The sequence below is a fragment of the Zootoca vivipara genome, chromosome 1, assembly GCF_963506605.1.
Source record: "Zootoca vivipara chromosome 1, rZooViv1.1, whole genome shotgun sequence".
NCBI classification, from domain to species: Eukaryota; Metazoa; Chordata; class Lepidosauria; order Squamata; family Lacertidae; genus Zootoca; species Zootoca vivipara.
The window spans coordinates 11,580,281-11,604,934 of record NC_083276.1 but is presented as its reverse complement, the minus strand read 5'-3'; the positions used below and the strand labels follow the sequence as shown (position 1 = coordinate 11,604,934).

General features: G+C 46.0%; 1 protein-coding gene across 3 annotated transcripts in view; it reads right to left on the bottom strand.

Annotated features, from left to right (window-relative positions):
- Positions 1-103: 103 nt before the first annotated feature.
- Positions 104-24,654, bottom strand: part of CEP170B (centrosomal protein 170B) — an 85,734-nt gene continuing 61,183 nt past the window's right edge. For 2 of the 3 annotated variants that reach the window (XM_035104935.2, XM_060271576.1), the window contains exons 13-19: positions 19,675-19,921; positions 16,335-16,494; positions 9,293-9,436; positions 8,038-8,126; positions 6,975-7,068; positions 6,055-6,106; positions 104-4,808 (exon numbers count right to left, since the gene is read on the bottom strand). In XM_035104935.2, coding sequence (XP_034960826.2) covers positions 4,570-4,808; positions 6,055-6,106; positions 6,975-7,068; positions 8,038-8,126; positions 9,293-9,436; positions 16,335-16,494; positions 19,675-19,921 — 1,025 coding nt within the window. In that variant the 3' untranslated portion in view covers positions 104-4,569. The remainder of the gene's footprint in view (positions 4,809-6,054; positions 6,107-6,974; positions 7,069-8,037; positions 8,127-9,292; positions 9,437-16,334; positions 16,495-19,674; positions 19,922-24,654) is intronic. The other variant, XM_035104954.2, reaches the window with a different exon arrangement.

Below are 24,654 nucleotides of genomic sequence, written 5' to 3'. Positions count from 1 at the left end.
GCCACATGTAAATGTAGTATCTGCCTAGCATGTGTGCACACAAAATACCTCACATTTAGATCTGAATAACAGGATCACTGCCCAGATTTTTTATTTTTTTAAAAAAGGTAAACTACAGTGTAGTTTGGGTCTACATCTGTAGACCCTACAAAAGCATTACAACCTATGTGGGAATATCCAAGAGATTGACAAATATTATCCTCCTTCCCTAAGAGTCTTCTAAGCTTGTTCAAACTAAGCCTGTGTTTAAATAAAAAATAAAAATTACAGCATTATATTAAAAGAGAATCACATTTAGACTTGGTGTTGGCAAACACCGTGTTGTGTGGCATCTCTGTTTGATCATGGGGAAGAACTGGGGAAGTGAAAAGATTGTGTGTTCCAGCCTCTGGGTTTGCCCATTATTTCAAAGTCCTGGAATATATTACTGAATAACTTGATCAAGGGGGAGGCAAAAAATATCTTAGCCTAAAAAAACCAAGTGGATACAGACAAGCATTGACCAGGTTACAGCCTCTTCTCAGTCTCTTGTGGGACAGCCCTGATGTGGGTGTTTAGGTGAATTTGATGTGCCCCACCATTCCCACGTGGTTTATTGATTTCACAGACAGGAACAAATCGGCTGACCACATGCCGAGATCAACAGTTGACGTCTCTCTAACATGGCTGGATGCACCCTAAGCTGAGTTGGCAAACACCCCCCCCCTCCATGTGCAACAGAAGAGGGGAGAACTAAGGTCCTATCCACACCATACATTCAAAGCACATGGCTTCTCCCAAAGAATCCTGGGGACTGCAGTTTGATGGGAATCGTACCTCTGGAAAGGGTAAAACTACAGTTCCCGGGAATCTTCGGCGGAAAGCCATGCCCTTTAAATGTATGGTGTGGTAAAAGGTAAAGGTAAAGGGACCCCTGACCATTAGGTCCAGTCGTGACCGACTCTGGGGTTGCGCGCTCATCTCGCATTATTGGCTGAGGGAGCCGGCGTATAGCTTCCAGGTCATGTGGCCAGCATGACAAAGCCGCTTCTGGCAAACCAGAGCAGCACATGGAAACGCCGTTTACCTTCCCGCTGTAGTGGTTCCTATTTATCTACTTGCACTTTGATGTGCTTTCGAACTGCTAGGTTGGCAGGAGCTGGGACCAAGCAACGGGAGCTCACCCCGTCACAGGGATTCGAACCACCGACCTACTGATCAGCAAGCCCTAGACTCAGTGGTTTAACCATAGCGCCACCTGGGTCCCTGTATGGTGTGGATTTGACCTAAATAACTGAATGTGCAACTTACTGGATCCTTCTGTAAATAAGAAGAGCTTTGGAAATCTTTACTGCTGTGTCTCTACAGCAATGGCACCATTTGTTATTCTAAGTTACACAGCCAACTTATCTAAGAAAGACGCATGCCATAAAACTAAAACCATGGATCTTCCACAGTTAGAGAAACATAGGGAGGCTGAATATGTTGTTCACTTGCCAGACCACTTTGCCTCCTGCCATCTTATAGCATTGCTTTAAACAAATTCCATTTAATGGACTAGCCGTCTTCTCTATTGAATACAGTACATCCACTATCCCCAGGCCCACAATACCAGTAGGTTCCCACCTACAACAACAACAACAACCACCCCCTTTCCCAACCCCCATCTACAGCAACTGGGGATCATCAGACTAACAGCGCCCCCTCCCCCGGGGAAATCATTCCATTCCATTCATTTTCAAAAAGATGGACACAAGATCCACTACCTGGCAGCGTTAAGATATTTTGCATACAATTTTCCAGACTTAGGATGAATACATAAAACCTAAAGGTAAAGGGACCCCTGACCATTAGGTCCAGTCGTGACCGACTCTGGGGTTGCGGCGCTCATCTCGTGTTATTGGCCGAGGGAGCAGGCATACAGCTTCTGGGTCATGTGGCCAACATGACAAAGCCGCTTCTGGAGAACCAGAACAGCACACAGAAACGGCGTTTACCTTCCCGCTGGAGCGGTACCTATTTATCTACTTGCACTTTGACATGCTTTCGAACTGCTAGGAGCTGGGACCGAGCAATGGGAGCTCACTCCATCGCAGGGATTCGTACCGCTGACCTTCTGATCGGCAAGCCCTAGGCTCAGTGGTTTAACCCACAGTGCCACCTGCGTCCCACACTTCTTCAGATACCTAGATGCACACGAAAGCTCATACCAATGACAAACTTAGTTGATCTCTAAAGTGCTGCTGGAAGGAATTTTTTTTATTTTGTTTTGACTACGTCAGACCAACACGGCTACCTACCTATAACTAAAAAGAATTATCTTTCTACCACCAGAAATCATAGGTGGCATAGCTGCCAAGTTATCCCTTTTTTTAAGGGATTTTCCCTTATGCTGAATAGGCTTCCTCGCGAGAAAAGGGAAAACTTGGCAGCTATGATAGGTGGTGCTGGTTTGCATCATTAGTCCACCTAGCTTAGCCTTCACCAGCCTTCCAGATGTTTTGGCCTACAACTCCTATCAACCCCCAGGAGTTGTAACACAAAATGTCTGCAGAGCTCAGTACTGTCTTTTTCACAATAAAGACGCACGTTCCTTATTTTTTTTAGCTACTTAGGCAAAAGAGGAATTTTATAATAGAAAAAAATTAACTGGCATCTCAATAAGTGCACCCCCCCTCCCAGTCAGCAAGCACTAATTTGGCAAGTGGGAGTGGAAAACAATGAATTTTTAAAATTATTATTATTAATTTTAAAATTGTGTTTTTATTAGCATGCACCTCAGAATTGTTGCAAAACTATCCTTGGCATTATCCGAGATTGCATTGGTGGAAGTATAAGATCATTTCAATAATACTGTATTTAAAAGCCAGCCACTCAACTCACTTAATTCTTACTAGCCAGAAGAGCTCACATATCTGGATTCAACAGTCACAGGGTGGCCACAGTGCTTGAAGTAAACTGAGGTTTCAGCTGTTTGTGCGTGTGCAGGGAGAGAGCGAGAGCAATACATTCACCATTATACAGTAGCTTGCCCGGATTTGCCAGCTCCCCATTCATCTTGGTAGGAATGCTTGACACAACGTACAAAATGGGAGCAAATAAGGTAACAGAGACAACATGAGGGTGAACTCTCAACCCACCTATGGAAACCCCAGGTGGGATGCTTCTAAGACGGACTCCTGAAATCCACATTCATGCGATCAACGTAAGGCAGTAAAAAGTTGGAATCTCACCACGATTTGCGGCAACTTTTATTAGTGCCAGCCTGCATTTTGGGGAGACCAGGAGTTACTGCAGAAGCTGCCGTGCCTGCGATCGGTGATATCGCTGCCCTGCTGGCCATCACCAAATGATTGACAAGCTGGCCATTCACAAAAGAGTGTAGTCCAGGGTCTTGCTGGCTCAACAGATCTGCATGAGAAAACCCAAGGAAGTTGGAGGCAACACAAGACAAAGCTCTATTAAGGAGGCCTCCATTTAGCATGCATCGCAGGGTGAGGAACGAGGCTCAAGACAGGATTCCTATGAGTGCAAAAAGCAGCTCAACTCCTACACTCTTAAACTTCCTATGCATGTCAATGAGATTTAGAAGCACAGGATGGTGAGTTATGATCAAAATCTTAATTGCTCGCACATGGAATACTCAATTCTTTAGTGCCTTCAGAATTCTATGCAGTAAACAGGAGACTTTGTGGACTGCATTAAAAACACATTTTGACCACCTGAAAACTTAGTTATGAAGCAGCTGCCATGAAATAGTACAAATTTGGCAACTTCACTATACAAAATCCTGACCTTGTGACTAATTTGCCTCCTCCTCTGCACCTGAATTTCATCCTCTCTCTCTCTCTCTCTTTTTTTACTGATTACAATAAGGGAATCAAAAATGCAAACTTAATCACTGCCTCTCCATCATCTGTAATCTTTATTACTCATTCCCAGTGGAATCATAAAAGCTGTGTGATTGGAAGTGGAATGATTCAATGTCATCTTGGTTTCCTTTTTGGAGATGTTTGCAAGTTAACTGCTCTTGGATCTCTGAAATGAAAAAGAAAAAAAGACTTCCACGCTGCATTGCTCAGCTGACAAGCATGGGAGGGGGAATCAGTTTTGGCTGAACCATTTAACGATTTGTATTTAAAATTAAATATACAGCAACAGCCAGCCACTGCCCCCAAAAGGTACATTTTCAAAATGGAGCCTCTATACAACTAAAACAGACAGCTATAAACAGGCTAAATACAATAACATATCAGAGCTTCGGCAGTACAGTGTGAAGAATACGCAAAGCCTGTTTGCTATGGCACATTGGAGAAATTATGCATCACTTGCTTTTTGCCTCTGTGCTGAATATGTGCTGTTCCACAGTGCTCGTCCATTTTTGCCCCTTCCAAAAGGCGTATACATAGGCCTGCCACTTGTGCTCACACATCAGAGATTGCACCTTTTCGTTTTGTTGTCTTTTCTTTTGTGCAATGTGTTAGCAATCTAAACAACTGCTCCACAAGGACTTGCCCACAACCACTCGTACACAACACTAACGCCACGGCAAATTACATACAAGAGGGAAAGCGATAGAAAACTTTCTTGCTAGATCACGTATTTCTCCCCATCTGGAACAAACGTAGCATCCTGCAGGCTAGCAGAGCCAAAGTTTGATTTCTGCACGTAATTTCTCTTCTTGACAGGCGACAACGCCTCCAACATGGACCCGGAAATGTTGTTAGCAGTCCTGATTTTAGCCGCCACAGACTGTGGCGTAGCAGAAGACATTTTGTTATTGGCGAGCACATCCAAGTTTCCACTCGGGTCAATGATGGCATTTATAACTGCAGAAAAAAAGGGGGAGAAAGCCAAGGCAGCCTTAACATGGATTTATAGGGCTACAGGGCTACACATTCTCATTCTCTCCCTCTCCCTCTCTCTCTCCCAGTTACTTCACACTTGATGGCTGGCAGTCAAGCAGATGAATGGCTTCTATTTTATTTTGTTTGTCAAGTATTATCTGTTTTATCGCATTATTATTATTATTATTATTATTATTATTATTATTATTATTATTATTATGTTGGGAGCCACCCAGAGTGACTGGGGAGGCCCAACCAGATGAGCGGGGTATAAATAAATTTATTATTATCATCATCATTATCATCATCTCCCAAACCTGGAGGTTGTTGGGATTAGTAGGGCAGAATGCAGGGAGCTGGGCAGCAGGTGGCGCTATAATAATATAATAAAAATTTATCATTTATACCCTGCCCATCTGGTTGGGTTTCCCCAGCCACTCTGGGTGGCTTCCAGCAGAAGATTAATCATCATAATAAATAGAAAGCAATAAAACTTCAAACATTAAAAACTTCCCTAAACAGATGTCTTCTAAAAGTCAGATACTGTAGTTGTTTATTTCCTTGACATCGGATGGGAGGGCGCCACTACCGAGAAGGCCCTCTGCCTGGTTCCTGTAACCTCACTTCTCTCAGTGAGGGAACCGCCAGAAGGCCCTCGGTGCTGGACCTCAGTGTCCGGGCTGAACGATGGGAGTGGAGACGCTCCTTCAGGTATTCTGGGACGTGCTCTGATTAGGTCAGCATCAACACTCTGAATTGTGCTCGGAAACGTACATACATTCTTCTTTCCCTTTTATCTGTGGGTAGATCTACACTCCTGGTTAATAATAATAATAATAATAATAATAATAATAATAATATATTATTTATACACCCCACCCATCTGCCTGGATTTCTTATAACGTTAAGAAAGAGTTAAGAGATGATTTTCAAAACGTAAGGGTCACGTTACTTTCTGCTAAGAACGTTAATAAAGTAAATGTGACACCAGAGGGCACTGCAGAGCAACCAGGAACCGGGCAGTAAGGGGAACTGCTGTTACAGAGGAATAACGATAAGGTAACGAATGTAATCTTTGCAGTATGCCTTGTGACGTTTTAGAACGGCATAGGTAATATTGCTCTAATGACGTTTAAAAAGGTCAGTGTAGATCAAGCCCGGCTCTTAGTACAATAAACTGCATTTAACGCAAACCAAAGAGAAACAGGGAAGTCAAAATAAGGCAAACCTTCAAGTTGTTTCTGGACTCGACGGAGCTCCTTCAAAATAGAGCTGATTTCCTAGTAATAAAGAACGATAGGTTTAGTAATTCAAATACTCAAGGGTCTGAGAATGTGTTTATTCTATCAGTGATAGCAATTTCTGTTTAGTTCCAGATCTGTTCAACTTCCCATATTAAAACATAAACTGGGGCAAAGTTTCTACATTTGCCCCCCCCCTTTTCTATTTAAAGGTTTTTAAAGTTACATTTGGTTTTTGAAAGCTTCACCCCACCCGCCCCCTTGTAGTAGTAAAACTCAATATTTTGACCTTACAAATGGGCAGATATTTCTGCTGACATTTAAGAGCAGCCACGTACCAGTCTCCTTTATTTAAAAAGTGTGAAAAAAGGAGACAAAATTAAGAACCAAAATCTGTAACGAGCCAAGTTTCGAGATTTCCGCTTCAGGTGCACATTTCAATGAACGTAACAGAAGAAGAAGTTGCCTAGTCCAACATCATTTTCTCACAGTGGCAGAAAAGATGCTTAGGGGAAGATCTTGAATGTGACAGCACTTTCTCCAATTGTGATTTCCAGAGGCATAATCCTCTTATGAAGTCACCCAAGTTGGTGGCTATCACTACATCTAGTGGAAGCATATAGCTTAACGATGTGCTCCATTAAGAAATTGCTTTCTTCTGTGTGTCCTGAACTTTCCAACATTCAGCTTCGTTTTGTTAGTTGTCCAGGAGTTCTCGCATAATTTTATAACACCTCTATCATGCCCCCCCCTGCACTCATTCTAGTGCCCTGCATTCATCTCAACCGTGCCATAAACAAACAAAAGAAGGAAGGTAGGTAGGTTTGTGCATGGAAGTCTAAGGGTTGCAGATCGATAAAGACTTCCTGTAAAACCAAGCACACAGTTCAGGACAAATATTCCCCACCTTGTTTGAGGTCTTTAGGATTGGCACTTCGTTTTCGGAGTTAATCTTGGCCTCCATCTCCTCCCATGTCCGCTCAGTATTCTGGAACAGAATTCTGATACACAATATAGATAATATTTTGTCAAGAAAAGAAACATGCTTGGGAATAACTATCTCCAATACAGTAATAAACTAGGATAGAGAACCTGTGGCCTTTGTGGTCTTCGCTCTCTTTTTTTTATTATGTATTTTATCTTCTTCTTTTGTATTTGTATGCTGTGAATCGCCCTGAGATCTTTGGGTGAAGGACGGTCTACACATTTAATAAATTAAAAATTAAATTAAATAAGCTGATGATGGGGGTGATGGGAGTTGTAGTCCAACAACAACCGGGCAACCACAGATTCCCCACCCTTGGCTTATAGATTTCCACCTCCCACATCTGCCGATACATTGAGATAATCCTGAGTTACAAGAAAGGAGATTTCAAAGGAACACCAGGAAGAACTTTCTGACAGTAAGAGCTGTTTGCTGTTTGGCAGTGGAACAGTCTCCCTCAGGAGGTTGTGGACTCTCCTTCCTTGGAAGTTTTTATCAGAGGTTGGATGGCCATCTGTCGCGGATGCTTTAGCTGAGATTCCTGCATTGCAGGGGGTTGGACTAGATGACTCTTGGAATCCCTTCCAATTTTATAATTCTATGATTCTATCAAAGACCGTTCTCTGAGCTCCCCTGCGTTCTGAAGTCAGGGGCATTGGGAGGGAGGCAGCAGTTCCAGTTTAGGCTTCTAAATGAGCCCACAGAAACTACATTATAAAGGGAGGGAGGGGTTAAAATGCATAACGACCAGCTACAGCGCACATTCAGAAGGCCTTGAATGTGCACATAATCTATCCACGAAGAGTAAATTGTCCACATTTCCCAGTCAGTATACATTATCTCCAACAGGCCTTGGGAAATGTGCAGATCTCGGCAAAAACAACAACAACTAGCTAGTTGAATCAGTCATCTCCTCCAGACCAGGAGCCTGGGGTTCCTCCACAGCTTCACCATTGTGAAGTTTAGACTGAGGGCATCCACTCACTTCATTTTCTCCGCCAGGTTTTCTGTGTTTTCCCGGATGGCGTGGGATAACTGGGATACTGGATTCAGCATCAAGTTGTCAAAGATTACCTGAAACGCATCACCACAAACAGCAGGATTTATTTCAGTAGAAGCGGGTGTTTATCAGAAGTGATATCACAACAGGATTAGACCCCTGCATTTGGAGGGTATATTCATGGTGTTTTCCCAAAGGAAACACTGTTTTGTGTTTCTGATAACAACAGGGAAGGGATCAGGTCTTCTTGTCGAACTTCACTGGCAGATTATAGCCTGATATGATAAGTGCCAATGGGCTTGGTGTATACATTTAGAGCTTCATAGGATCCTAGCCAATGTACTTTTTTCACACAAGCTGGTTTTAATCCGCTGAAGCTTCCTGAAGCCCTTCCATGATTTTAAAAAGAATTATTAAAAAAATAATCACAAAAAAGGCTACTACTCAATCAGCTAAACTGAAACATGGATAGGAAATCTGTGGCCTTCTAGATTATAACTACCATGATCCCTGGCCACTGGATCATGTTGGCTGGGCTTGATATACCTGAAGGAGCGTCTCCACCCCCATCATTCTGCCCGGACACTGAGGTCCAGCTCCGAGGGCCTTCTGGCGGTTCCCTCACTACAAGAAGTGAGGTTGCAGGGAACCAGGCAGAGGGCCTTCTTGGTAGTGGCTCCTGCCCTGTGGAACACCCTCCCACCAGATGTTTTCTAGGAAATAAACAACTATCTGACATTTAGAGGACACCTGAAGGCAGCCCTCATCAGGAAAGTTTTTAAGGACTGATATGTTAATGTATTTCTAATCTTTTGTTGGAAGCCAGCCAGAGTGGCTGGGGAAACCCAGCCAGATGGGTGGGGTATAAACAATAAATTATTATTATTATTATTATTATTAGAGTCCAGGATCTAGAAAGTCACAGGTTCCCCATTCGTGAATTAAAACAAGCTCCAGATAAGTCAGGCACAATTTATTTATTTTTGAAGAGCTGTCATTTTTAATACTAATGTGCTGCTCCCAAATGACTGTCTACAACAGCAGTTGGAAACCTCCAGGTCCGTGGGCCTGATTAGAACACAAGACCTTCCCATTTGCCTGAGCCACGCCCACCTTCCCTACATGCCCTGGGGATCAGCTGATCAGCTTGCCTAGCACTGTGCTCTAAGCGACGTCATGTGACTGGCAGGTGTTAAACTATCTGCTGTGTGGCTTGTGATCGCACTTGCCAAGAACTTACCTCTTCCCTGTTTCTCATCCTTGTTTTCCTCGTGAGGTCCTCTTCTCGGCTGTCATTCATATTTTGGTCAAAATCGTGGAATCCCGTTGAGCCAGGAGGCACCTTCTGGTAGTTCAGGCTTGCTTCTGGTATGTGCTGCACCAGCTTTGAAATACATAACGAATGGTGAGAGAATTTATTGTATATCGCCAGTTCGGGACAGAGGAATAAAAGTGTAGGGTAAAGCACATAGGTCAGTGATGTCCAAACTTTTTTCAAAGAGGGCCAGATTTGATGATGTGAAGGGCCGTGAGGGCCGACCAAAGTTGTTGACCTTTTTTTTAGGATTGAAGTTGTTGAAGGGGTTTTTTTTTAGGATTTTGCCCCTGGAATAAACTGCCACAAGGGACGGATTAAACCGACCGGCAGACTCGATTAAGCCCCCGAAACAGACTTTGGGCATGCTTGACATAGGTGAACACTACGCCCTGCTTCATCTAGGCTGAACTACAGGGACGTGCCTGAAAATGGCAGCCCCACCTCTAGTTCTTTCCCTCTTTAATGCGTACGAACACCCTCCATGTAACCCAGGGGTCCCCAAACTACAGCCAGATGTGGCCCAATTGACCTCCCAATCTGGCCCGCGACGAGCCCTGCCGCCCGCTGCCGCCGCCCGCTCTTACGGCACGCAGCGTGGCGGCGCGCTTCCAGATTGGAAAAAGCGCCAAAAATCGTTTGTGCGCATGCGTATGGGCCTCTCCCAACCCAGAAGAGGTCATTTCCGGTGCACTTCCGGGTCGGGGGGAGGCCCATACGCATGCGCACAAATGATTTTCGGCTATTTTTCCGACCTGGAAGCACGCCACCGCGCCAGTAAGTGTGTGAGCGCATGCACACGGGCGCGCACTCCCCCGCCCTCCGGACCGCCGCGCGATTGGCGCGGCGGGCACCGGCCCAAACCCGGGTAAGTCTGGGGACCCCTGATGTAACCCAATGACATCGTACAGCCTGTTTTCCTGCCCCAGTTTGACAACACCAGCTGCAACTGCAAGAAAAACTCATAATGTGATGGGACATCCCATCACGGTAGGGAAGAACAGATTACCGATGCAGCGACACTTTCCACGGCATTCCTATGTCATGCGTCTTTTCAGCCTTAGCCACTCCAAAATCTTGAGGCCTTTTCCCAACACCCCCCATTAGGTTTAGTCAAATTTTCACAGGGAAACTGTCAAAATAGCACAAGGCATTCTGCACACCTCTTTCTATTCAGCTCACTGCTCAGTTCACCCTTTTTTCCAGACAGTTCTTAAGTTTGTTTGCATCTCTCCAGGGATGGAAGGGGGAAAATGTGTTCAGTTCGCAATTTAACATGTAGCTACCCAGCTCGCCCTTTACACGCAGATACGCAAAACGTGACAGGGGTACCCTTTGGAACCAGCCGCTCACCGGACTTTGCGATACAGCTCTCCCACCAGCAAAAAATGCTTTATTAAACAAGTGTACATTGGGGAAAGCGAGGAGACAAAACGGTTCTATCAGTGCACAAGAAAGCATCAAATGGGGGGGGGAGTGCTTGCAAACAATAAAAGTGTTTATTAGGCAAAATTGCATAGGAAAAATGTGGTGAAAGGGACACAAAAAAAGTGCCTACAAATTTTCATGTGGTCTTTTTTTTTTTTTATGTAAACTGGTGTGAAAATGGGGAGAGATTAATTGACAAATGAGAAACAGAGAGAAACCAAAACAGACAGATCTGCACAGCCCTACATCGCAGCTGAACTGGGCGAAGCCAGCCATGTGGCAGGCAAGCATGCTCCCAGTCTGCACATGCTTGCTGTCGTGTATTAGTAGCGCATATCAGCTTAGGTTACCGTGCACATAAACCCAAGTAACATACAATCCTTACCATTTTTCAAAAATGCCCTTCGCACTTTCACTGCCTTGCAGGGGGTTGGACTGGATGGCCTTTGGGGTCCCTCCCCACTCTACAATTTTGTGATGGAGGAACATGCAGAAGAGGGAAGGGGTCATGGGCTCTGCCTCCCCAATCGCTGCGTGTTTGGTGGGAGGTATGAATGGGAGGCATATGTGGGTACAGTGCTAGGTTCCTCAAAGCAGTTTGGGATCCGTATTGTGCAGGGTTCCCAGCCGTGTGGAGGAACTAACAAGCATACAAACGGCCGGCTCTACCATTTGGTAGAGCTGCCTCAAGTGACAGATGCTGGGGTCAGTGTGTGTGTGTGTGTGTGTGTGTGTGTGTGTGTGCGCGCGCGCGCACATGCACACAACGGCAGTGAGGGGATGAAAGACACAGCTCTGTGACCACACAGTCTGCCCTAATCTTTCCTGTAGAGCCAGGATTGGTGCACAGAACTCTAAATGCATCCATGCCATGTAGATATTGTGTCAAACATACTTGGGTCACGGGTGGGGAAAGTAGGGGCAGAAGCGAGGAGGAATAATCGGCTCCCGGTTGCATCTTTTCCTATTTGAACTTCATCTTTAATACATGTATAACATAACCAGATCAAAGAAATGCATTTAATGCAATGCTAGAAAATCCAAAGAAGGAAAACAAAGGCAGAGAACAGCGATGCCATAAAGATTAGCCAAATAATCATCATATTTTTTTAAATAAAAAAACCCTACATCCCTAGCTTAAAGCATATTAATTTAAATGAGGTTTTTTAAAAAAGCAACTTTAAGAGTGCTTTAAAAAGTAGAAATAAGTGGGATGGAAAATGCACCTGAGATGGAATTGCTGCCCGCAAAGATGAATGAGCAATCTGCATTAAGAAAAGAAAAGGAAAAGAAGAGATAGAAAGAGAGAAATCAATGTTGATATAAGAGCAACAGAATTTGCACACACATATACAGAGAGGGTGAGCCAAAAGGCAAAAGTACAGAATAATGTAACTGAGAATGAAAAAGGCAAATCAAAGAAGCGGCAATGTTGTCATAGAAAGTTCAAACATAGCATTTGAGCATGCAAAACTGTCTCCTATTGAATTAGGATCCATGTTGTCCAGAATTGTCTATTCTGATTGGCAGAGGTGGCTCCTGAACTGATGGTGGCTCCTTCCCAGCCCTGGTACCCAAGACCCTTTTAACAGGAAATGACATCATGGTGAGTCAAGATTCACTAATCAAGGAATTCTCCAGGGGAAAAAATAACCATCATGACTGTATGCAGATTAAGGTATCCTTCTGAAAAATTATGGAAAATTAGAAAATTGTGCAAGATAGGGCTTTTAAGATGGCAAAGACTCTTGGTTGCTTTTAAAGAGCTGCGTTTAGACACCAAAACTGGACCGGAGCGCACAGAGAGGCACTCAGCAGATGTCCCAAAGCAACACAGAAAAGCCCTTGAACTGCTGCTAAAATCATAGAATCATAGAATCATAGAGTTGGGAGAGACCACAAGGGCCATCCAGTCCAACCCCCTGCCAAGCAGGAAACACCATCAAAGCATTCCTGACAGATGGCTGTCAAGCCTCCACTTAAAGACCTCCAAAGAAGGAGACTCCACCACACTCCTTGGCAGCCAGTTCCACTGCCGAACAGCTCTTACTGTCAGGAAGTTCTTCCTAATGTTTAGGTGGAATCTTCTTTCTTGTAGTTAAGGGAGGGAGGGACAAACCTGCCCAACTCCCCAAGTAGACTGACTGCATCAACCATGACCTCTTGCCTCCGGGTTGGTGATGGGAAGGAGGCCCCCCTTTCAGGTTCCAGGGTGAAATCCAAACCCACTTTGTGCCAGGTTGGGGAGGCTGGATTGCACAGAGGCACTCGGCTGGCAAAAAACTTCCCCATTATGCCCACCAAATGTGCAGGAGAGGAGGCAGTGCAGTTGGCAGGTTCCCCATTGCTGGGGGCAGCCAGCCCAAAGCCCCAACGTGGGGACGGAGAGTGGCTGAGCTGGCCCCACCCGCCGTCACAGGACGGCATTGGGTTCAATCCAGGCCCAATGGCTGCACCATCTCCATAAATTGGGGTTAGGGTCGCACCTATAACTCAAATAAGCAAACAAACAAAATGTTCAGGTTGGGGTTATCCTATTTTAATGGTGTTTTCCTTTGAAACTAACGTCTTAGTTCTCCAGCCTTTCCAGCACGTATCCTTATTTATATAAATAAGATCAATTCCCATAGTTTACAGACCACCACATGCATCTAAGCCAAGCTTGCTTGTACTGTATGAGAGTGGCAGCTACAGGGTTTCCATTCCACCTGCAATTTGTTTGCTATTTCAACCCAGATTTTAAAGGTGGGGAAGTACAGCAGGTCTACAAAGCACCACAAACACACACACAGAGACACACACACACATGAAGGCTTCTCTATACTAATCTATTTCTATTAATATTTTACTTACAGGCAATAAAAAGTCCATATGGAACTGAGAGATAAGAGGGAGAATGGTTATTTGGCAGCTTCAAACGACAAGATCTGCAAGTAAGTGATTTAATAACCCAACGTTACCCATTCTTTGTTGGGGAAATATCACCCTCCCAACTGAGTGCCCTGGGCTCTGCCTTGGTAAATCATAATATACAACCACCAGAAGAACATAACAACAGAACTAAGGCTTTTTCCAATTGTTTACAGTAGAGGTCCTAAGTCCAGTGTGAGTGAAGAGGCCAAGACACTACATATGCATGTATGATTATATTTATACCCTAAGGTCATTGAGCGGGCTTCATGGCTGAGTGGAGATTCGAACACTCCTCTCCTGGGTCCTAGCCCAACCCTCTAACCACTACACTGTGCCAGCTGTATTATTAATTAGCTAAACTTTTCCTGCCTTTGCTTTTAGAGGCGCTGAGTTGGATTTGTTGGCAGTACCCTTGAATAGCTATTTTTGCCAAAAGAGGAATTGCTCTTCTCAAAACTGCCTTGGCAGAACATGCTCCTCCTACTCAGGAGCTGCAGGGGGCAACCACGGGTTGAAGGTCTCAAACTAGAGAGATGCAGAGCCGTGCAAGCGAAAGAGATTTCAGTGGCAAAGCAATCACGCTTAATACCTCCCGGTTAACCATGTCCTCCGGGCAGTCCAGAAATTGCATTTCATTGAATTTAAATACAATCACGAAAACAATCAATATAAAAGCAGCACCTACATAACATGAGCAAAAACCAGCCAACAAAGCAGCATAAGATCAATGCAACAACACTAACAGCCGACCAGGGGAAAGCATAGTAGTTGCAAGAGCTAAAAACATGAAAAGGTCTCCCCCCATCACTGAAAATTCCCAATGCAAACTCCAGGCCAACCTCTCTGGGGAGAGCATTCCAGGAACAGGGCACCACAACTGAGAAGGCCCTATCCCTAGTATCCATCTAGCTCACTTCCCTAGGTGGGGGAACCTGGAAAAAGGGTCTCCAGTGAGGATCTTATAGTCTGGGCAGGTATGTACAGGGGAGGTGATCCTTCTGGTATCCTGACCTCAAGGCATTTAGGGCTTTAGATATTGACCCCAGGTACAGTGGTACCTCTACTTGCGAATGTAATGCGTTCCGAACGCACATTCGTAAGTCGAAAAAAATTGTAAGCCGAATCCCATAGGAATGCATTGGGAGAAAAAAATCGTAAGTAGAAGCAACCCTATCTAAAAATTCGTAAGTAGAAAAAATCCTATCTAAACTGCATCCAAGATGGCAGACGGAGCTCCATTTGTAAGTAGAGTTATTCGTAAGTAGAGTTATTTGTAAGTAGAGGTACCACTGTACTCTGAATTGGCTAGAAGCCATTGAAGGTGATGAAACATTGATGTAATGCCCTGATTTCGCCCCAGTCCCCATTAACCACAGTTGCATGGTCCAAGAGTTTTAGTACTTTTGTTTTCAAGAGCAGGGGTCTGTTACCCCTTCCCTCCCTCCCTGTCTCCTCTCACATTTCCTCCTGTGTCGACTTTCAGGTCATAAGCTCCTGGAGGAAGGGACCGATTCGCTCGAACTCTGTAAAGTGTCATCCATGATAATGGCGCTATAACAGAGAGTTCAGCTGGGAAGAAGTAGCTCTTACTGCCTCCTTAATTGAAAAGATACACGTCACAACTTTACATAGGAATGTGCATGCAAAATGAATGATCATGGAGTATAAAACATGGATGTATTGTAGAAAGACTAGCCGGTTACTGAATCTTGGTGAGAGAGGGTGCGTGTTTGTGGGGAGCACACCATGTCATATAAAAATCCCAAAATGAAGGCTTGACTTTCAGAGGGGAGAGCTGACCTTGAATTTCCAATATCTAGCATCAGAATTCTTTGTAAAGGGGAAACTGGTTGCAAAACATAGGGAGGAACGAGACGTAACATCGCGGCATTGTGCATGTTCCTACCCCAATCTAACAGCAACCAAAAACCAGCCACAAGGAGTGGGAGCAGAGAAACACAGGGTGTGGTGAAGACAGGTCACACATTTCAGGGACCAAGTGTCACTTGGAGAAGAGGAGGAACTGGGCACGGGACTGCCATTACCACCAACCCATGCCTAGCATCCCATCACAGTCTCTGTTCCTGGTCTCCATTATGGGAAGCTGCTGAGAGGGTTGGGGGGATACAGCAGGAGTCTCTGTAACTAAACATTTTGGGGACAACTGGTTCTGTGTCCCAACATCTTTTGACGTCATTTTGCTGCGCAAGAAAGAACTAGCAAAAAGGGCATGGGTGGGGTGAGCTGAAGTTAATTTTACTAAATTGAGAGGGCTTGAGAGTGTGGCGTGTGTTTTTCTTCCCCTGCTCCCAAGAAGGAGAGGAAATCAAGGGGAAGGTAGATGGGCCTTAGCAGGTACAGAATTTCTGAAACAGGGATGGGGTTTCGATTGGGAGCCTCTGACTCAGCGTTTCCCAATTTGGGGCCTCCAGCTGTTGTTGGACTACAGCTCCCATCATCCCTAGCTAACAGGACCAGTGGTCAGGGATGATGGGAATTGTAGTCAAATAAACCAGCTGGAGACCCAAGTTTGGGAAACGCTGCTCTGACCTAATGAAGCTTCCTCTAACCTCTGTATTTTGGTTGCATTCACTGCTGCATAGGTCTTAAGCCGCTTAGGTCTTACCTCTTCCCTTGCTGATATGGTAGAGGCAGGGGTGTTAGGCACAGAACTGTGGGAGGTGCTTGGCCCCGTTCCCGATGAGCTCTGGGAATCTCCATCTCCAGCAACGTCATGAATCTCTCGAGCAAGGATCGCTACGTCCTTCACCAAGGTCTGGCTCAATCTGGAGGAACAGCATGGATAACTTAAGGACTGAGGAACGTTCAGGCTTAGCCCTTGTCTACACCTTAGCTAAGATAGGGGATATTACTCAAGAAAAAACTGAAACTATAACACTCACTTGCCCTTGAAAAATGCACAACCCAATTTAGATTTGCAGTTACACTTATTAAATTATGAAATTGCAGAACGTCTATTTTGCTACCCCAGGACAATACATTAAAATCTGGTTCTTGCATTATCTCTTCTGTTGTCTTTTTGTGGGGATTTTTAATTGATCATTGTTTGTTTCTAACCAAATGAATGTTTAATCAATGACATGTAAATAAATTAGAATTTCCCAACACCTTTCTGCGATACTAAATGAAGTGTGAGTTAAGTTACAATTTGATCAAAACTGTCACTTATCATTACACGGAAATGTCATCTGTTAACATTTTCTTTTTAAAATTCCTGATTAGTGCAACAAAGCAGAATAAAGATAAAATCTCAGAAACTAAGCAAGTGTGCTCTGAATTTTCAGCTTCGCTGGTGAAAACTGGCCTCCTGCAAATTTATCAACTAAAACTTTATTTGATTAATTTACCAGCTAAAGGAGTTGAAGGTTGCAGCCCTGTTTTCTATGCAGTGACTAAGATTCTGCAGAAACATGCAAGGTTATAGAAATACCTTTCAGCTGTTTCCTTGGAAACAAAAAAGCACAAGTGAGCTAAAATGGAGTAATATTGAGAACTGCATGACTAATTGAGTGGCTAGGTTTGTCTGGGGCCGAAGCAGTTTCTTCTGATGCCTCAATTACGCGATTAAGCCCAGTGTAAACAAGGGGGACTAATTTCCCTTTGAACCCTCACTTGCTATTCTAGACTGTGCCTCCCTGTTGATTCAGAAGCCACAGCAGAGGCGGGAGACAAAGGCTGCAATTATGGGGCGGCCTTCTTGCAAAATCCAGAGGAGCACTTTCTGCCCCTGACGCCAGACGGATCACAGGCAAGCATGCAGCCGTAGCTTCTGCAATCTCTGGCTTCTTAAGCAGAAAGTATTTATAGAACACAGAGAGCTGTGTAATGCTTAAGTTCCTGAAGAGCTGCCATCCCTTAAACACCCAGCTGTGCCATTATCAAGAGGACAATGCGCCGCACCAGAATGAGCCGACTGCCAGATTTATTCAGCAACTACAACGGGAAGATTGTGTAATGCAGCCTTCCCACAAGGCTTCCCCGTTAACAGCTGTGCAACCTGAACTTTTCCTACGCTTCTTTTGATGCATATGATTTTTTAAAAGGAGAATGCTAATAATATAATACTTAACCTTATTATAGCATTCGGGGGGTTATCATTATCTCAATAAGCCTTGCAGCAACCTTTCATATTAGTAAAGAAAGTTGCCTTACACCGAGTCAGCCTAGATTGATGCTTACGCTACAATAAATCTGCTAGTTCTTAAGGTGCCAAATGAATAGTTTGGACAGTAGACGGAGAACAGGCCCTTTTGCTCAAGCACACGAAACCCTTCATTCCTCCCTTTGTATGGCGAGCAACCAAGCTTCTATTTAACCATGGTTTCCCAGTTCAGTGGAATGGCAAAACCATGGTTGCTGTCATAGCCACAGTGGGTTGAGTCAAAACCAAAACCTATTGTCCTCCCAGACCTACAATTCCCATTGTGGTTATCAATCACGGAATACTAGAATTGTAGACTTGGAAGGAACCTCGAGGGTCATCGAGTCCAACCCCCTGCAACGCAGGAATCTCAGCTAAAGCATCCCTGACAGATGGCCATCCAACCTCTGCATAAAAGCCTCCAAGGAAGGAGAGTCCACAACTTCCCGGGGGAGGTTCCTCTCTCCAGGAAACACTGGGAATTGCGGCTCTGTGAGAGGAACAAGGGTCTCCTAACAACTCTCGGCACCCTTAACAAACGACAGCTCCCATAATTCTTTGGGGGGGCATGACTGTTAGAAGTGGGGTGATACTGCTTTAAATGTATTGTTATAGATTTGGGGGGCAGGGCTAAAGCCAAGAAATTAATAAATGGTAGGATTTTGATGATTTGGGGTGTGAAGGGCGAAACACAAACCACAGAGGAATTCCTGGACTAGAATACAGTGGTACCTCGGTTTACAAACAGTCCCATTTACGAACGCCGCAGACCCAAAAGTGTTTACATCTAGGTTCCGCGGCATCGGATGCGCAGATGCGATCTGTGCAGCTCGCGCATGCACAGAAGCATGCCTTCAGGGAGCGAACGCTTCCGTTTATGAACGCCTCCGTGGAACGGATCGCATTCGTAAACCGAGGTTCCACTGTATGCAATAAGACCTGGCCAAGCTAGGGCCATTAAGAAGTAATACAGAGCCATTGAGAGCTATTGGCAATGCAGAGAACTGTCCTGCCCCCAGTGACGGAGCTTCATGCTCCGGCACCAGCGGGGCAGAGAGCAGACAAGGGTGGGACTGGTGTACCACCCACAGGAACGCGCTGCCCGCAAGGGCATGGCACGTGTCCTGGGGGTGTGGCACACTGCCTGCAGGGGCGTGGTGTCCAGCGCGGGTGAGGGTCAGCTGCGATGGCACCCCACCGGGATCGCGCTGCCGGGGGCGGTGTGCTCCCCCTGCACTCCTCTTCCTCCGCCAGTGCCTGCCCCACTGCCCTTTGGTGGTCAGGGCAACTGGGTATGAGGTGACAGGGAAAGAGTTTTGAGCCAGGGTTGCTGGGAAAAAAGAAGCAAGAAGAAGAGTGGGTGGGTGGGTCCATCTTGGGCAGGCTGGCTGGAGGCTGGCTGCACTGCTGTGGGGGACAAATCCCTCTTGAAATGACCATGCTGTAAGATCTGGACTCCCTCCTTGCAGACTGAAGGTGTAAATAGGTGAATAAACCATGTTTCTTAAAAGTACGACAGTCTGCTGTGTTTCAATTCTCCAAAGGACCAAAGGACCAAAGAACCTGAGTGAGTGCCCGGGACCCCATGGGCTTTTGCCACCGCTTAGCAAAAGAGAGGGGGAAGCACACAACTTTTGGAACAGCATAGCGCAGATGAGCCCAGCTCTTTCTACCTTGCATAACACTACACAACCAATATCCCTCCCCCCATCCATTCCTACCTTCTCTTCTCACCTGACCCACAGCGCGCCACCAATGGCTTGGGTTCCAACGGCTCAACATGCCGCCGCAACCCGTCCCTCACCTGGCGATTTCGGCAATCTCTGCCGTCTGCGCGATGAAGTTGTAGGGGTCGTGATCGTCGTAGTCTTCATCTTCCGTCTCCCTGCTGTTGCTGTGCTTCTGCTTATTCATCCCGGAGCCCCGGGTCCTGGGCGTCTGGGTGGCTGTTGAAGTATGGGAGCGTTTGTGTTTAGGGGAGCTGTGGTTTGAGCCATACTCCTCCTCGGAAGTGGAAGTGTAATCTGAGCCCTGCGCCCGCCGCCTTGAAGCTTATAAGAAATGAATTGGTTTCGGGCGGTTGGGAGGGGAGGGAGAAGAATAGGAAGGAGAGAAGGCAAAGAAAAAGACTTTTGAGACGGGCTTCAAAAGGTTAAGAAACAAACAAAAAAAACGCTAATGCAAAAACAGCCCAAGGAGGAGGAGGAAGGTGAACCAGGAAACTCCTGTGCATCCCACCAAGTGGAAAGAACTTTGGAGGAATAAAAAGATGGAATTATTGTTTGCATTTTTACTGTGGGCGAATACAGATGCCACCTTTACTTTTTTAACCATGTAACGTTATCGCACTTTTGCACCTGATCTTTAATTGACTGGCATTCTAATTGACGTTTGGATTTTATAGATTTAACTGGTTTACATTTCTTTCGCATTGCCCCTTTGTAAACCGATTAAGGCTGCAGTTAAGTGGCATATAAGTTGCTTAAATAGATAAATAATAAAATATGTGGCTCCCTTGACAGGAGCTCATTTGCAACCTAGGGACAACCTAAGGATCTAACCTGGGCCTCTCAGGCTTCCCCACAAACCTGTCAGACTTGGTCCCATTGGCCAGATCCTGCTCCCAACTTCTGCCTTAAGAGCAGTAGCAGGAAGATGAGTGAGAATATGGTACCACAGGCCCATTTGGATCACGTCAAGGACCCTATGAGAGGACAGGTGGCTCCACCTTCAGATTTCTGCCTGACTGGCGGACGTTTGGAGGGGGGAAGCCGAGTGGGCAGATGACACTGGGGGCTGTGTCCAGAGTGAAGCCCCATCGCCCTCTTATTCAGACATTAAAGTTTTGTTTCTCTGGCACATGAATAAGGCAAGGAAGAAAAAGGCAGCCACACAACAATCGGCGGGCATAAGTGCCAACTCCCAGATTGAAAAATCCAGGATCAGCACCGGAAGTCGCGCTGCAGCCATTTTGGAACTGGGCAGAGCAGCACCGGAAGTTGCTTCTATGCATGCTCTGCCCATTTCCAAAATGGCCGCAGCGCTAAAAATCATTTCTACGCATGTCCAGAGACTCCAGACATGCGCAGAAGGAGCCTCCCCGGGCCAGTAAGAATCTGGGGGATTTGCGGGGTTTTTTTAAATCCGGGCTGCCAGCGGGAAACGGCTGGAAAAATGGGGGTTTCCCGGGGAATACGGGAGACTTGGCAGCTATTTCGGGGGGGGGGGAGAGAGCTCACCCTGTAGTCGCAGCAACAGTTATGAGCTATTTCCATCAGCCAGTCAAGCAGCAAGGAGAATTTTTAAAATCACAGATCAGGTGCAGACGTGTGATAATTTTTTGGCAAAACGGCCATTTGTACCCGCCCTCCACTTCCACAAATTAACCAGCTGCAACAGAAAAGACTGCAGCATATTCTTTGGTGGCAAAATGTATACGATCGGTCTGCCCCACATGTTAAAAATTTCCTGTGTGCAAGGCAGCTCGCGTGAATTCCTGTATGGAAGTGCCTTCCACTGGAGGGATTTTCCAGCGTGGGGTGTGGTCCTGAATCGCCACATGCACAGGAGGCCCCAGGAGGAACCATCAGGCAGGTGAGACTTCCAGGTGTCCCCCCCCCCCTCAGCAAACCACCAGTTCAGGTGACTTCATTTCCACACAGGTTAAGGACTTCCAAGATGGAGAGCAGAAACAGCTGGCTTGTTTACACACTCAGGGAACCCCTGGCCTGTTTAAAGAGACCCAGTGTTGTCATCCTTAATCCAGTGGTTCTCAAATTTAGTGATGGGCACAAATAGCATGAAGGGTGGGGAGTAGAGGTGTTGAGGCACTTGCAGCAGGTACATCCAAATACACTTTCCTCCCAATAAACAGATGAAGATGAATGCAAGTGAAAACATTTGGTCCCTCTATCTCACTATCGTCCTCACCAACTGGCAAGGGCTCTCTCTCCAGGTTTTTCTGGCAGGGACTTTTTCCCACCTCTAATTGAAGAGGCCAGGGATTGAACCTGGGACCTTCTGCATGCAATGTAGATGTTCTACGCCACTGGGCTACAGTGGTACCTTGCAAGACGAATGCCATGCAAGACGAATTTTTCGCAAGACGAATGTGTATTGCGATCTGATGGTGACTCGCAAGACGAATTCGTTTTGCGAAAAATCCGTCTTGCGAATCGCGGTTTCCCATAGGAATGCATTGAAATTTAATTAATGCGTTCCTATGGGCAAAAAAAGAAATTTCAATGAATTCCTATGGGAAACCGCGATTCGCAAGACGAATTTTTCGCAAAACGAATTGACTCGCGGAACGAATTAAATTCGTCTTGCGAGGCACCACTGTATTTCCCTTCTCGGCAGGTTCCCCACCCCTGATTTAGGCCAGTGTCCCTAAAGTCGGAGCACCATCATACCACTCATGGCCTGCTTAGTTACATTCCAAAAGAGCCTTCCTGAACCTCGTACCCTTCGGATGTTTTGGATAACAACTCCCATCAGCCCCGAGGGCATCATAAAATCATAGAATGATAGAGTTGGAAGGGACCCTGGGGGTCCTCTAGTCCAACCCCCTGCAATGCAGGAATCTCAACTAAAGCATCCATGTCAGGCAGCCATGCAACCTCTGCTTAGAAACCTCCAAGGAAGGAGAGTCCACAACCTCCCAAGGGTGGTTAGATGGAGACCTGTCATGGATGCTTTAGCCAAGATTCCTGCATTGCAGGGGGTTGGACTTGATGACTCGAGGGGTCACCTCCAACTCTACCATTCTATAATTCCATGAGTCTGTTCCATAAAACATCTCCTGATTGAAATTTGCACAATGCTGGCCAGGGTAGCCCAAAATATGCGGAAGGCACCACATTGGAGAAGGTTCTTTCCAAAGATCATAAGCAAGCCGGATCACTGGCCCATCTATTATTGCCAACTCTGACTGGAAGCTGCTCTCCAGGGTTTCAGGAGACAGGGGTCTTTCCTAGCCCTCTTGCTGCGGATAGAACCAGGGATGTTCTGCATGCCAAGCAGGTGCTCTACCACTGAGCTAGGGGCCTTCCCCCTGAACTCCTGCCGCACCCAATGCAACAGCCATGCTAAGTTATTGTATGCGGTTATCTGCCTCGAGAGAGAACAGTGGCAAACTCAGAGGCCTGGTGGTTCCAGAGGGATCTTCCCTTACTTTTGACTTGCTTCACGGACAAATTTTACACTATTTAACAACTCCATGAGTATTAATTGCCTCAGGATTACCGACTGTGTAAACAAGCTCAGCCAAGTGAAAGAGGAAACTTCATCCAGAAGGGCAGCCCCATTTGGAGATTGCTCACATCATGTTCATGGTCATAATTATTTCCATGGGATCCCTGGGTTTGCCCTGCAGCATTTATATGCCGCATTTGGCTGGAGTTTACAGGCAACACCCTTTTACACCCAAAACAGATGTTCCTGGTTACAGCTAGTCAAGGGGAGAGAAACCACTCATTTTGTTCCCCTGGAAATTCTTTTCCCAGGCTATGGAAAGATCCTTTATCCAGTTTCAAAGTTATTGTGCTTTATCAGAGTGCACCAATTCTGGTAAGTGATTATCAGCTGCTTTTGCAGCAACAATGCGGTGTTTAGATTTCTCCATGTTGACTTTTTTCTCTTATCCATTTGCTCATGAGAAAAAAGACACATAACTGGGAAACTGGAACACTATGGCCTGGTTTGCACATCACGCCACGCCAAACCCTGGCTTGGTGCTCATGAGCAGGCTCTGTTAGAGGAGATTGCAACCGCTCTGCTCATCCCTGGCCATTCTGCTGCTGTGCTGAGCCCACAGAAACAGAGGAAACTGCCTGAAACAGAATCAGACCATTTGAGTCAATCTAGCTCATTATTACACCAACTGATTCTCCAAGAACTGAGGCAGGGTTCTCTCCTGGTGACGCTGGAATTGAACCACGGATCTCCTGCGTACAAAGCAGATGTTCTACCCCTGAGAGAGCCTGGAGAGAGCTAATCCACAAGCCTGGCTTTGGAAGGTATGCTAAAGCAGGCATCCCCAAACTGCAGCACTCCAGATATTTTGGCCTACAACTCCCATGATCCCTGGCTAACAGGACCAGTGGTCAGGGATGATGGGAATTGTAGTCCAAAACATCTGGAGGGCCCGAAGTTTGGGGATGCCTGTGCTAAGGCAAAGTGTGGCACAGCTCAGCACAACAGTGGGACAAGCAGCGAGGAGCAAAACAGCCACCATATCCTCTCCCAGACTCTGAGTGTGAGCGTAAACAGTGGGGAACCTCTGAGCCAAATTGGGTGCGCCGGCCCTCCCCATTTGGCCCGAAAAGCTGTTTCGGCCAAACCATGACCAACATGCTCCACCTCTGATATTTTGTATGACATCAGGCATGGGACAGGTAAGGATGAGGCTTGGCCAAAAGGGGCTTTGCAAGTGCAGCATGGATCACTTTGCAAGCCCCATGCTCAGTGCTCCCCAAGTGACAAGCACAGGGCTTGCAAAGCCCTTCTGCACTGCCCCCAAACAAGCTAACTGGGATGTGCTGCCCAAAGGGTTTTGCAGGCACTGCCTTTCCGCCAAGGCCCGCCCTTATGTGTCCCACACCTGGCACCATAATCCACACATGAGAACCAAGCATAATGCCTGCACAAGGTCCATAACCCCTGCGAAATTAGTAGGTTAGTCGTGTTAGTCGTATACTGATGCGTAGTAACTCCCAAGGTTAATTTGGCACTAAAACCTGGTTAGCCGTTGGTGCAAAGGAAATGGAAGACAAAACCAATTCAT